The sequence below is a fragment of the Chanodichthys erythropterus genome, chromosome 14 (assembly GCF_024489055.1).
Source record: "Chanodichthys erythropterus isolate Z2021 chromosome 14, ASM2448905v1, whole genome shotgun sequence".
Classification (NCBI taxonomy): domain Eukaryota; kingdom Metazoa; phylum Chordata; class Actinopteri; order Cypriniformes; family Xenocyprididae; genus Chanodichthys; species Chanodichthys erythropterus.
Genome location: NC_090234.1, coordinates 36,362,367 through 36,375,348, shown reverse-complemented (window position 1 = coordinate 36,375,348; position 12,982 = coordinate 36,362,367). Strand labels below are relative to the sequence as shown.

The following is a 12,982-nucleotide window of genomic DNA, read 5'->3' as shown; positions in this document are numbered from 1 at the left end:
ACATGAGACCACACTCTTGGTCATTTTTTGTAGAAGGTTTAAGTGTTTTTGTAATTTTGTATAAAGGAAATGGTATAAACATGGTGAAATAGTGTATTGATTTGAAATAAACTAGATGAATTTATGTTCTGTCTTGTGTATTTTGTATCGGTCACATTGGGATGCCAATGTCTGCACTAGTGCCCTCAGACGTCAGGCAGTGTTATAAATGAATATAAAAGCAGTGGGAGATTTTAACTCTTGCCAAACTGCAAAAATGTTTTGGGGCTTTTTTTCTATCAATAATGTGATGTCTGTAATTGAATAATTTGTCTTTGCCTTTCTAGCTTAAGAAAAATAATTGATGGTCTTATAGCACAAAACAGACATTGTGATTTTCTACAAGGGCAGCAGTAAATTACTTCTACCTCATGTGACTTAATCAAAATATAATTTATTGCAGACGTCTGACTTTTGCACTGTGCTCGGTTTTCATACGGAGAGCAGTCACAGAAACATCAATTATTCAAAACAATTACCAACACAACTGGTATCCAATTACAAGATTTTACCATTTGTCTTACCATTTTTTTTGTTCTACATGACATGTTAAATGCTGGAAAGAAATGGTAACAGAGTGCACAAATAACCCGCTTTTTTGCGCCTTTCTTTGGCATTTCACTGACACGAAGGGAGCCAACAAGCTGTAAATAAGATACATTTCAAGTAATTTCAGAAACAGTTTGACAAAGTGAAGATTTGTTGTAGCAGAATTATTTTAGCATTTGTTTTATCCAGCTTTGACACGAAGACACCGGTGGTTAATCCATGTGCACAATACTGCACCAGACACTTTTACATGAAACCACTGAATCTTCAGATGATTCATCCATTATTAATGTTTCATTTCAAAGATCCATTTTACTTCTATGCTAATGCCATAAATACAAGCAAAACAAACTACAGTATGATCTGGTTTTTGAAGCTTCTGTTGAGGTCTTTATGTGGCAGGACGATGGAGTTGAGTATGATGACTTCAGATGGGATATTTACATTACAGCCTGATGAGACAGAGGGAGAAGCAGTCTTTAGATGAATCACTCTCAAAAATATAATATATTCATGATGTTGTCCTATAAAATTACCTAGAATTGTAATGGAGGGTGTTAGTTTTCCATCTCTGAAGAGTGTCTCGCTGTCAATTTTGGCATACGGGTCATTAGGATTCGGGTCACTAGGGGTTCCTTCTACTCTGGCCCATTTGCCAATGGTGCTGCCCCAGCCCACAATACTGTTCAACACACAACTGTGATCCTACAGAAGACAGTCAGTATAAATACTGTATATTGTGTAATGAGTCATTAATTTCAATTCCCAGACAAAGCAATACAGAGAGAATGTGGCCTGAACTCACCTGTAAAGTAGCACCATGGAGGATGATGGACTCCCTCACGCGAACTCCTGCGCCAATCGTTACTCCTGTTCCTATGGACACATTTGGACCTAACTGAAGGGATAAGAAGCACCAATATAACATGAATTATAGATATATAAATGATAAAAGTCAACTGTCCAAAATATTTTAAAAACAACAATCTCTGTGCCACCAAGTTAAATTGCAGAAATAACGACGAACAAGATTCCCTCGTCGTCTCTCAAAATGAACCCTTTATAGTTTAATAATAATGACCTGGGTCCAGCTGTGTGTGATTCCTTACTGCATGTTATTCTAAAGCAGGGAAGCCCAAACCAGGGCCTGTGTCTGTCATGTCTTGTCACAACAATTGGAGACAAATTTAATTAATTTGTATATATTTTTACATAAATAAAATTGTTGGATATAATGCAACATTTACTGCACTTTTGGCCCACACCCCTCAATCAAGTTTGACATTTGGCCCTTCATAATAAAAAGTCTGGGCAAAATATCCTAATCACTTGACTAGGAAATCTATTTTGACATGACCAAGACTGCACAGGTAAATTAATGTTATGTTAATATCAAACCAAACATATTTAAAGGTGCCATCGAATGGAAAATTGAATTTACCTTGGCATAGTTGAATAACAAGAGTTCAGTACATGGAAATGACATACAGTGAGTCTCAAACTCCATTGTTTCCTTCTTCTTATATAAATCTCATTTGTTTAAAAGACCTCAGAAGAACAGGCGAATCTCAATATAACACCGACTGTTACGTAACAGTCGGGATCATTAATATGTACGCCCCCAATATTTGCATATGCCAGCTCATGTTCAAGCATTAGACAAGCCAGTATTAACGTCTGGATCTGTGCACAGCTGAATCATCAGACTAGGTAAGCAAGCAAGGACAATAGCGAAAAATGGCAGATGGAGCAATAATAACTGACATGATCCATGATATCATGATATTTTTAGTGATATTTGTAAACTGTCTGTCTAAATGTTTCGTTAGCATGTTGCTAATGTACTGTTAAATGTGATTAAAGTTACCATCGTTTATTACTGTATTCACGGAGACAAGAGCCGTCGCTATTTTCATTTTTAAACACTTGCAGTCTGTATAATTCAAAAACACAACTTCATTCTTTATAAATCTCTCCAACAGTGTATGTTAGCTTTAGCCACATAGCATAGCCTCAAACTCATTCAGAATCACATGTAAACATCCAAATAAATACTGTACTTAAATGGTCTGATGTATGCATGCAGCATGCATGATGAACACTTTGTAAAGATCCATTTTGATGGTTTTATTAGCTGTGTGAACTTTGCTTATGCTGTTTAAGGCAAGCGCAAGCTCCGGGGGCAGGGAGCGTGAGGAATTAAAGGGGCCGCAGCTTGAATCAGTGCATTTCTAATTATGCCCCAAAATAGGCAGTTAAAAAAATTTATTTTAAAAAAATCTATGGCATATTTTGAGCTGAAACTTCACAGACACATTCAGGGGACACCTTAGACTTATATTACATCTTGAAAAACCTCCGATGGCACCTTTAAGTTCAAATCAAATACTTATTGGTAATATTCTGCACATTTCCTACTGAACATACCATTTTACACAGAAGTATCTAATTTCAAATGTTTAATACCTTGCAAATGTATTGTGTTGAGAAACTTTAAATATCAATTTAACTATAAAAGAGAAACACTTACTACAGCAGTTGGATCAATATTGGCAGTTGGATGTATATAAACATTTCCTAAAATAAAATAAAAAAATCCATTAGAAGGACTGCATGAAGAGCATTTTCAGATATAAAAATTTCCTATTTCCATGAAGCATTTACCTCTGGTCTTCGGCCCTCCATCTGTATTAGTAGCTAACCTCTCTGGATGGGTCTTGTGATACTGGTTAAGATACAATCGGCTTGCGTAGATCGCAGATCTGACAAAGAGGAGGGCATAACATGAACTATAATAATACAAACATTATCAAATGTGGTCACAGAGAAAATGCAGTAACAATCAATACATAAGTCTAATGACACATTATATGTCAAGAACTAACCCTGCAGATTTGATCTGGCTCCAGAAGCGGTCTGTTTTGTACACATATAGCTTGCCTTGTCCTGCCAGAGCAGTGAAGATGTCCTGCTCGAGGCGGATCACCTCTGCCCGATGCCAGCCGTTGGACTGCTCTTCTCTGAGAACAGCACACAATGCATAGTACCAAATAGAGTTTTTCTAATATCCAGGACAGAGGACGACATGACACTATAATGGACAAACAATTAGGAAGGATAATCTGAATAGGTACAAATGAATGAAAATTACAGGTAAATGCTGAAGATGCAGTGTGTTAAAACCAACATGAAATGGCATGTGCAGTATATTCAGCTTTCAAAATGTGTCACATTCACGAGTAAATCAGAAAATTTAGAAGAGTGCAACAAGTCTGGTTAAGGAAATAAAAATCACATTAATTTTCTCCAAAGGGGAATTGATTTTTTAACAACAACTTGTTATGAAAAGTCAGACTTCATATGCTTTAGTTGAAGCAATCAGCCCACATTATTTCAACTTATGTTTTAAAAATCAAGTACAGAATTTATAGTGAAAAAACTAAATTACTCATGATTCTGCAGAGAAATCTCCCCCCAATCAGAGAACTGAAAGCAAATCACACACTTCCATGAAGCACTGGGAATAACATGATAAGCCACGGTGGTACTCGGTTTCGACTGCAGGAACCAGGGTCTAAATGAAGTTCTGGGAGAAAATTCACCCTAAGAAAGTACCTGCTCACTAGGTAGTACTTTTTCAAAGTTCCCGAACTTTCGGGGGTGGGACTTGGGCACTGAACATGCTAATTGGTTGAGTTCACACAGCATTTTGATTGGTTGACTCCACGCAGCATTTTATTTCAACCATAATTTCTTAAAGTCTGTTGTGGTGCGTGCGTGCAGTAAGAGTTGCTTGCTATTCGAATCTAACAATCGAGTTTAAAAAATACGACTGACGGAAGCAAGCATATTTGTATTTTTCTGTATTTCCAGCTTCAGAATTAAGAATATTTTTATTCTGGTGTCACCATTTTCCTGTGCATTGGGTTACCAGCACCAAGTCCAAGCCTTTTCATTTCCACCCTAATGTAATACCAAATTTAGCATTTTAATCAACAGTTAATTTTTTTGTTAACCTTTACCATATGTCTTGAAGTATCACAATAATATCGTATTGTGAGTTCAGTATCGTGATACGTATCAAATTGTGACATGAGGGTATCGTTACATCCCTATTGGATATTGATAATTAGGCTATAATATTATTGGTTAATATTATTATTCCCATCCACCAGACCTTGGTTAAGTCAACAGAAAAAGAAAAGTAGTTTCAGAGGCAAAGAAAATTAAATTTTGATGAAAGAACATTAAAACAAACTTTTTATCAGGCAGCGGTTCTAAGGGGATTTCAAAGATCAAACCCTACTCATAAAAGGTATAAAAAAGCGTGACGTGTTGTTTTCATCACAACATGCTAACATGAATCTAGTTTACAGATCATTCAAGCAGGTGCGCTCACTACAAAACCTACATCACACTTGCTCCTAAGCAGTCTACATCATAACCAAACCAGAGCTTCAGCCCACATTCAAACTTACCCCTCATACGAATATCTGATGATGGAACAGGAAACAGAATGATGGCAGACAGGAAGGAGATAGAGGGGGGGAAACAAATGAAGAGAACCAAGGAAAAGAAATGTATCAAGTATGCATGCACTTCCACTCAAGAACCCTACAGCATTTGTCCCACTCACAACAGCATGTCCTGTTGGTTCTTCTGGAAAACTTCTCCGATGTGCTGGAATATCTCCGGAGTGAACAGGTATATTCCACAGTTGATTATGTCACTCACAAATGTGCTGGGCTTCTCTACATAATGCAAGACCTGGGGGATATGATGAGACAATTAGGATCTTATTTATTATTGCTTTAAGTTTTAAAAGTAATCAATTAAATATTAACTGTAGTAAAATGTTTGAAATCCCCAACATATCAAATGTATCCTTCCACACTGAAAACACAATTACCTCATCAGTTTGTTGATTCTCAACAATGCAGCCGTAGTTCAGGGACTGTTTTCTGTTGGCCTGAAACAATCATAATTAAGTTTATTCATTTGATTTTCAAGCACCACCACATCATAACAAAACATCATGGATTGATTACTAAATCTCTAGTTAAAAACAAGCTAATACTCAATTGAGAATCCTGTTTTATAAGTTGCCCGGCTTGTGCTCAGGAACAGTCTGCATTATAAAATGGTTTACACATAAATACAAGACATAAGAATTCCTAACAGTGGTGCCGAGGATGATAAAACTGTAAGCGTCTCCGTGCTCCTTCTGGAAGTCAATCATCTCTGGCAGAGGAAACTCTGAGCACACATCAGCATTCATGACAAAAAATGCCTCTGGACCGCCAGACAGGATCTGATCTCTGAAATGGTAGATTCCTCCTCCAGTGCCCAGAGCAGCATATTCCTGAAGGTATCTAAGGGGGATTTAGGACAATATAAATGAAACACTTGATTGTAGGAACTTTTCTGATTTTCAAACAATAAATACAAACATATTATAATAATATAAATATTATACAGTAACTTACCTTATTGATATTTTGAAATCTTGTTGGGCGCATGACAAAAACCTGTTAAGTTCTTCATTGGGCTGATAAAAGCCAATGAGTAAGATCTCCTTCATATTTGGAAGCTTTAGGGAAAAAAGGTCAAACAATGTATTAAATATTAATACTAATTGCATAACGGGACTCAATAAAGCACCTATTTATCGCTATATGAACTGAGAATATATACCTTAGAACAGGCCTCAATGTGATGCTGCAGCATTGGCACTCCAGCCACTGGGAACAGAGGTTTGGGCACCTCAAAAGACAGCGGGCGAAATCGGGTCCCTGTATAAACAGCAGGAAAATACAAAATCAAATACTCTAAAATATATATAATTCACAAAATCAGACACTCTGCATCTATAATTCATTCTATAATGTAGGGTACATTTCATGTCAATTGTTATATTTTTTTAACAATTTTCTTCACAAAAATCATATTTTATCCATTACTTTTTTTTCTCCATTGCTTGAAATTGCCTTGATGTCCATTAAATTAGTTTTTGTGGTCTCTGTTTTTGTCTCTGGGAATTGTCTACTATGTTACTATGTGTCATTAATTACTCACCCTCATGTCGTTTCACACCCGTGACCTTCATTCATCTTCAAAACACAAATTAAGATATTTTTGATGAAATCCGATGGTGAGGCCTGCATTGACAGCAAGTTAATCTACACTTTCAATGCCCAGAAGAGGTACTAAAATCAGCTCATGTGACTACAGTGGTTCAACCTTAATGTTATGAAGCAACAAGAATACTTTTTGTGCGCAAAAAAAAATTCATAAAAAAATTAATTTAAAATTACCTGAAGTGGAGCCCTTAATCAGAGTCTGTAATGCCATACAGTTTGTCCGTAAAATAATTGACAAGTTAACCTGGGAAAACATCCTTTCCCTTGTAATATCAAAATGATGTTTAATGGATAAGCTTGACAACTACACTGATGAAATATATAAACCGAAAACAACAGTCATTTAATTGAGAAAGCATATTGTTTTGGTACTTTTTTGTTGTTGCTGCTGTGAAATGTACCCCCAATTATAGAATGCGTTCTATATATATATGGATATATTATATTATAGACAGTAAGAACAATAAGACATCGACCTGTTCACTGATCATTATGCTATTAGACATACACACACATCATATACCAGGTGATATAACGTGTTTTATATTTGTCTAGTTATTCTATTCACTCAATATTGAATGATACGAGTGTGAGGGACATTTACTCACCTTTTTGAGGACCTCCGATAAGAATGACAGCCTTCAGCATAACTTACTTATTTTCTTCTTGTATATGAAAAACCAAAAAGCTCTAAAAAATACTGTTGAGTTTTGAGTAAACGGACGGTTGAGAAGGAAGTAAGTAACGTTACCCAAACTCCTTCAGTAAATCACTTTGTGCATAAATGTCCTTACATCTTTGGCTTCAACATGCAAAAAACAATACAAGAAAAAATATTTTCATCTAGCCAATTGCAAAGTAATCAACATGACAGCATCGTAAAATACAAACAGCTCACGGTGACAGTTCCGGAAGTGCAGAGAGAGATCATTTGTTTTCAAAATAAAAGTCATAATCCTCACAATCCTGTATAACGTAATTATAAACAAAGAAATAGTCAGATAAACAATACAGTTGAAGTTTTTTATTTATAAAATAAAATTCTATCACTTGTAATTGTTTTGCCTTATTCATTTTTTGTTAATTTTTTTACATTATTGTACATAGAAAAATATCATCCCTTCAAAATATTCAAGTAAACTGAACATTTATTCTGTTCTTTATTAATGGTTGTGTAAACTTGTGTTCTGTGTACTTTATCATCTTTTCGAGTTCCTGCTTATTATTATCTCTTACTCAAGTAGTATATGTAGTTTTGTTATGGTTCTACTTGTTGAAAGTGTAATGCAAAAGCTTGTTGAATAATTCATTGTGCTGTGGTGTATGTTAATGCTGTATCTAGACTGAAAACTGCAGAGAAGTGCAGGCCTGTACACAAACACATAAGACACATTTTGCAACCTGCTGCATGAACACGAGACCGTGTCTTATCCGCCAGCCAAAGCCTCCAGGCAGTTCTTTTCCATTCTAATCTATACCTAAATTTCAACATTTGCAGTTTTTGTAACTGTTAATTTCAAAAACACATGGGGAAATAACTATCACACTGTTACCAGTATCAGAAGCATTGTGGTATCAGACAAATTATTCTGAATGATGTGCAAATAAATGTTCAGTATTGATGTTGTGTCCAGTAAACTGACAAAAAAGGGTGTTTCACTTGTACATCATAAGAGCTTTCAAAGGTGTGAATAGAGGCGGTTTCTGACTCCTGCAGGACTCTGATAAGCAGATCCTCTGCGGGGCATTTCAGACTCCATGCTAATGTAGAATTATAAGGAGGAATAGAGGTTACACTCATACATTTTCATAATCTCTTCAACCCACGGCATGCTGAAAATGTTTATTTTTTTATTTTTTTTATTTTTTATTTACAATCAAGAAAATGTTATGCTTCATGCAATGAGCATTAAAGAAAAAAAAGTATCTAATCTATTAGATTTCATTTCCTAATCTAATACATATCTCAGTCTGATCTATTGTATTGCCCACATACAGTAATTTAGAGTTATGTGGGGATTACAAAAAAGGGGAAATGTATTTCCTAAAGTAGATACCATTGCTTGCATTTAATAAAGATTGCCACTGGTTTTATATGGAGGACGAAACCTGCAAAAAACAATAAATAAATAACCGTAAAGACACTGAATTAAACATAAATGCAGCTTTTGTGTCTTTATCAGCTTCTCTGCATTTATATTGGCCCTGATAATCATCACACATTCACTTACGGCTTGCTCTATTTCTGCAAATCTGTGTTAATAAATGAATGACCTGTTTCTAACTGTTGCTTTCATAGAGGTTGCTGCTCTGCTCTTCGTCAACACGTGTTAGCGGCACCGGCTTTTCTTGCAGTTCCTGGATGTGAAATGTTGAATTTGAACCACTGAATTTGTGAAATCGAATTTGTGAAGCGAAATAAAATAGACCGAAAATTGCTAGTCGAATTTTATAGGTTGTATTTTTAAACAGCATTAATATTTTGGAAGTGAAATCTGAAAGATGAATTTAAATTATTGCATTTTTAATAATGGTAATGTGTGTGAAATATTTTGAATTGAAATATTCACAGCATAAATAGCTAACATTTTTTGGTTGCCAGAACATTAGTTTCTGGTTCCCAGAATGTTCTTTTTTATGTTTTTTTTTTTTGTTTGTTTTTTTAACGTTCCCCTAATGTTATTCTAACGTTCCTATAACGTAATTCTAGCATTCTCCTAACGTTATTCTAACGTTCCTATAACGTAATTCTAGCATTCTCCTAACGTTATTCTAACGTTCCCCTAATGTTATTCTAAGGTTATTCCAACGTTATTTTAATGTTCCCCTAATGTTATTTTAATGTTTCCTTAACCCTTAAAGGTGCCCTAGAATTAAAAATTGAATTTACCGTGGCATAGTTGAATAACAAGAGTTCAGTACATGGAAATGACATACAGTGAGTCTCAAACTCCATTGTTTCCTCCTTCTTATATAAATCTCATTTGTTTAAAAGCCCTCCGAAAAACAGGCGAATCTCAACATAACACTGACTGTTACATAACAGTCGGGATCATTAATATGCACGCCCCCAATATTTGCATATGCCAGCTCATGTTCAAGGCATTACACAAGGGCAGGACGTCTGGATCTGTGCACAGCTGAATCATCAGACTAGGTAGGCAAGCAAGGAAAATAGCGAAAAATGGCAGATGGAGCAATAATAACTGACATGATCCATGATATCATGATATTTTTAGTAATATTTGTAAATTAACAATAACGTTCACCTAACGATATTCTAACATTCCCATAATGTTATTCTAACATTATACTAACGTTCCCCCAATGATATTCTAAAATTCCCATAACGTTATTCTAACATTATACTAACGTTCCCCTAACGATATTCTAACATTCCCATAAGGTCATTCTAACATTATACTAACGTTCCCCTAATGATATTCTAACATTCCCATAACGTTATTCTAACATTATACTAACGTTCCCCTAATGATATTCTAACATTCCCATAACGTTATTCTAACATTATACTAACGTTCCCCTAACAATATTCTAACATTCCTATAACGTTTGTTCCCCTAACGTTATTCTAACATTCCTATAACGTTATTCTAACATTATGCTAACGTTCCCCTAACAATATTCTAACATTCCCATAACGTCATTCTAACATTATACTAACGTTCCCCTAATGATATTCTAACATTCCCATAACATTATTCTAACATTATACTAACGTTCCCCTAACGATATTCTAACATTCCCATAACGTTATTCTAACATTATGATAATGTTCCCCTAACCTTATTCTAACATTACTTTAACGTTATTCTAACATTATGCTAACGTTCCCCTAACAATATTCTAACATTCCCATAACGTCATTCTAACATTATACTAACGTTCCCCTAATGATATTGAAACATTCCCATAACATTATTCTAACATTATACTAACGTTCCCCTAACGATATTCTAACATTCCCATAACGTTATTCTAACATTATGATAATGTTCCCCTAACCTTATTCTAACATTACTTTAATGTTATACTAACATTATGCTAACGTTCCCCTAACGATATTCTAACATTCCCATAACGTCATTCTAACATTATACTAACGTTCCCCTAATGATATTCTAACATTCCCATAACGTCATTCTAACATTATACTAACGTTCCCCTAATGATATTCTAACACTCCCATAACGTTATTCTAACATTATACTAACGTTCCCCTAACAATATTCTAACATTCCCATAACGTTATTCTAACATTATACTAACGTTCCCCTAATGATATTCTAACATTTTAATAACGTTATTCTAAAATTATACTAACGTTCCCCTAACAATATTCTAACATTCCCATAACGTCATTCTAACATTATACTAACGTTCCCCTAATGATATTCTAACATTCCCATAACGTCATTCTAACATTATACTAACGTTCCCCTAATGATATTCTAACATTTTAATAACGTTATTCTAAAATTATACTAACGTTCCCCTAACGATATTCTAACATTCCCATAACGTCATTCTAACATTATACTAACGTTCCCCTAACGATATTCTAACATTCCCATAACGTCATTCTAACATTATACTAATGTTCCCCTAACGTTATTCTAACATTCCTATAACGTTATTCTAACATTATACTAACGTTCCCCTAATGATATTCTAACATTCCCATAACGTTATTCTAACATTATACTAACGTTCCCCTAACGATATTCTAACATTCCCATAACGTCATTCTAACATTATACTAACGTTCCCCTAATGATATTCTAACATTCCCATAACGTCATTCTAACATTATACTAACGTTCCCCTAACGATATTCTAACATTCCCATAACGTCATTCTAACATTATACTAATGTTCCCCTAACGTTATTCTAACATTCCTATAACGCTATTCTAACATTATACTAACGTTCCCCTAATGATATTCTAACATTCCCATAACGTCATTCTAACATTATACTAATGTTCCCCTAACGTTATTCTAACATTCCTATAACGTTATTCTAACATTATACTAACATTCTCCTAATGATATTCTAACATTCCCATAACGTTATTCTAACATTATACTAATGTTCCCCTAACGTTATTCTAACATTCCTATAACGTTATTCTAACATTATACTAACATTCTCCTAATGATATTCTAACATTCCCATAACGTTATTCTAACATTATACTAACGTCAGTAATGCTGCACATCAGTAATCATCCAGCTCACCTGCAACCCAATAGCTATAGTATAAGCGATATGGAAACTGGATGTATGGAGGCTTATCATCAATGTTATAATAAATGCTTTTTATTATTTGATTCTCTAAAACAACAACAACAACAACAACAAAAACACACCTCATTTGAATTTGATTTATCATTTGCAATGTCGGTTTAAGCATTTGATTTATAATTTGTGCACTGCACTGAATTATATATTTAATTATGACAGGTTTATACTGGGTTGATAATGAAAATTAAAAATCAAATACAAATTAGTTTTAATTTGATTTTTGATACAGTTCATGCTTCCCCGAATGAGGAAATGAAATTGCATTTGAGCATTTAATTTATCATTTGAGCAGCCGTTTGAAAGTTTGATTTATTATCTAATAATTTGAGCATTTGATTTATTTGAGCAGCTGTTTTATCTATTCTTTTGAAGCATTTGAATTTTCATTTTAATTTTGTTAGGAAAAAACTTCCATACATGAGTGTCCAAATGAACAGTTATGTTTTATGTTTTAGCGCCGTCTGTTGTTAGACAGTTTTACTACACGATCGTTAACTAATGATGATCGTCACTAAGCTCTTATATTAAACAAGTCTGAATACATAAGGCAATATGGTCCTGTGAAGATTATACTGTCCAGGTCATCAAAAAAAAAGAATGAATGGTTTATATAAAAAAAAAAAAAAAAAAACTAAACAGTGGTCACACAATACGGTATTTCGGTGAGAAGATGACTAGACTAATTCGGTAAATAGATACTGAGCGCAGTCTAGTGAGGACAGTACCCTGGAAACTGGAGACGGCGCAACTCAGTTCCAGCCAATCAGTAGGCTCCAAAGCGCACCTCGCGCTCTTCACTACATCACCCGCTGCGTTACTTACGTAGAGCAGAACGAGTTCACTCTGCAGTCCCGTTGCTGAGGTCACAGCTAACGTGGTAAGCAAAATATTACTACATTAATTTACAATTATTATGATGAAACCCT

General features: G+C 34.6%; 1 protein-coding gene across 3 annotated transcripts; it reads right to left on the bottom strand.

Moving 5' to 3' along the window:
• Positions 1–422: 422 nt before the first annotated feature.
• gmppaa (GDP-mannose pyrophosphorylase Aa) lies at positions 423–7,628 on the bottom strand. Of its 3 annotated transcripts, XM_067409192.1 has the most exons (14): positions 7,337–7,386; positions 6,903–6,972; positions 6,664–6,698; positions 6,283–6,380; positions 6,075–6,178; positions 5,768–5,960; positions 5,498–5,557; positions 5,225–5,355; positions 3,474–3,608; positions 3,253–3,350; positions 3,119–3,165; positions 1,394–1,486; positions 1,125–1,293; positions 423–1,040 (listed from the first exon to the last, which is right to left on the bottom strand). In XM_067409192.1, exons 3-14 carry the CDS (start codon positions 6,692–6,694, stop codon positions 940–942), a joined length of 1,260 nt encoding a protein of 419 aa, XP_067265293.1. In that variant the 5' UTR covers positions 6,695–6,698; positions 6,903–6,972; positions 7,337–7,386; the 3' UTR covers positions 423–939. The 3 variants fall into 3 exon arrangements, with proteins under 3 accessions (XP_067265293.1, XP_067265292.1, XP_067265291.1); XM_067409191.1 differs by lacking the exon at positions 6,903–6,972 and having other exon boundaries at positions 7,337–7,628; XM_067409190.1 differs by lacking the exons at positions 6,664–6,698; positions 6,903–6,972 and having other exon boundaries at positions 7,337–7,628.
• Positions 7,629–12,982: the final 5,354 nt, after the last annotated feature.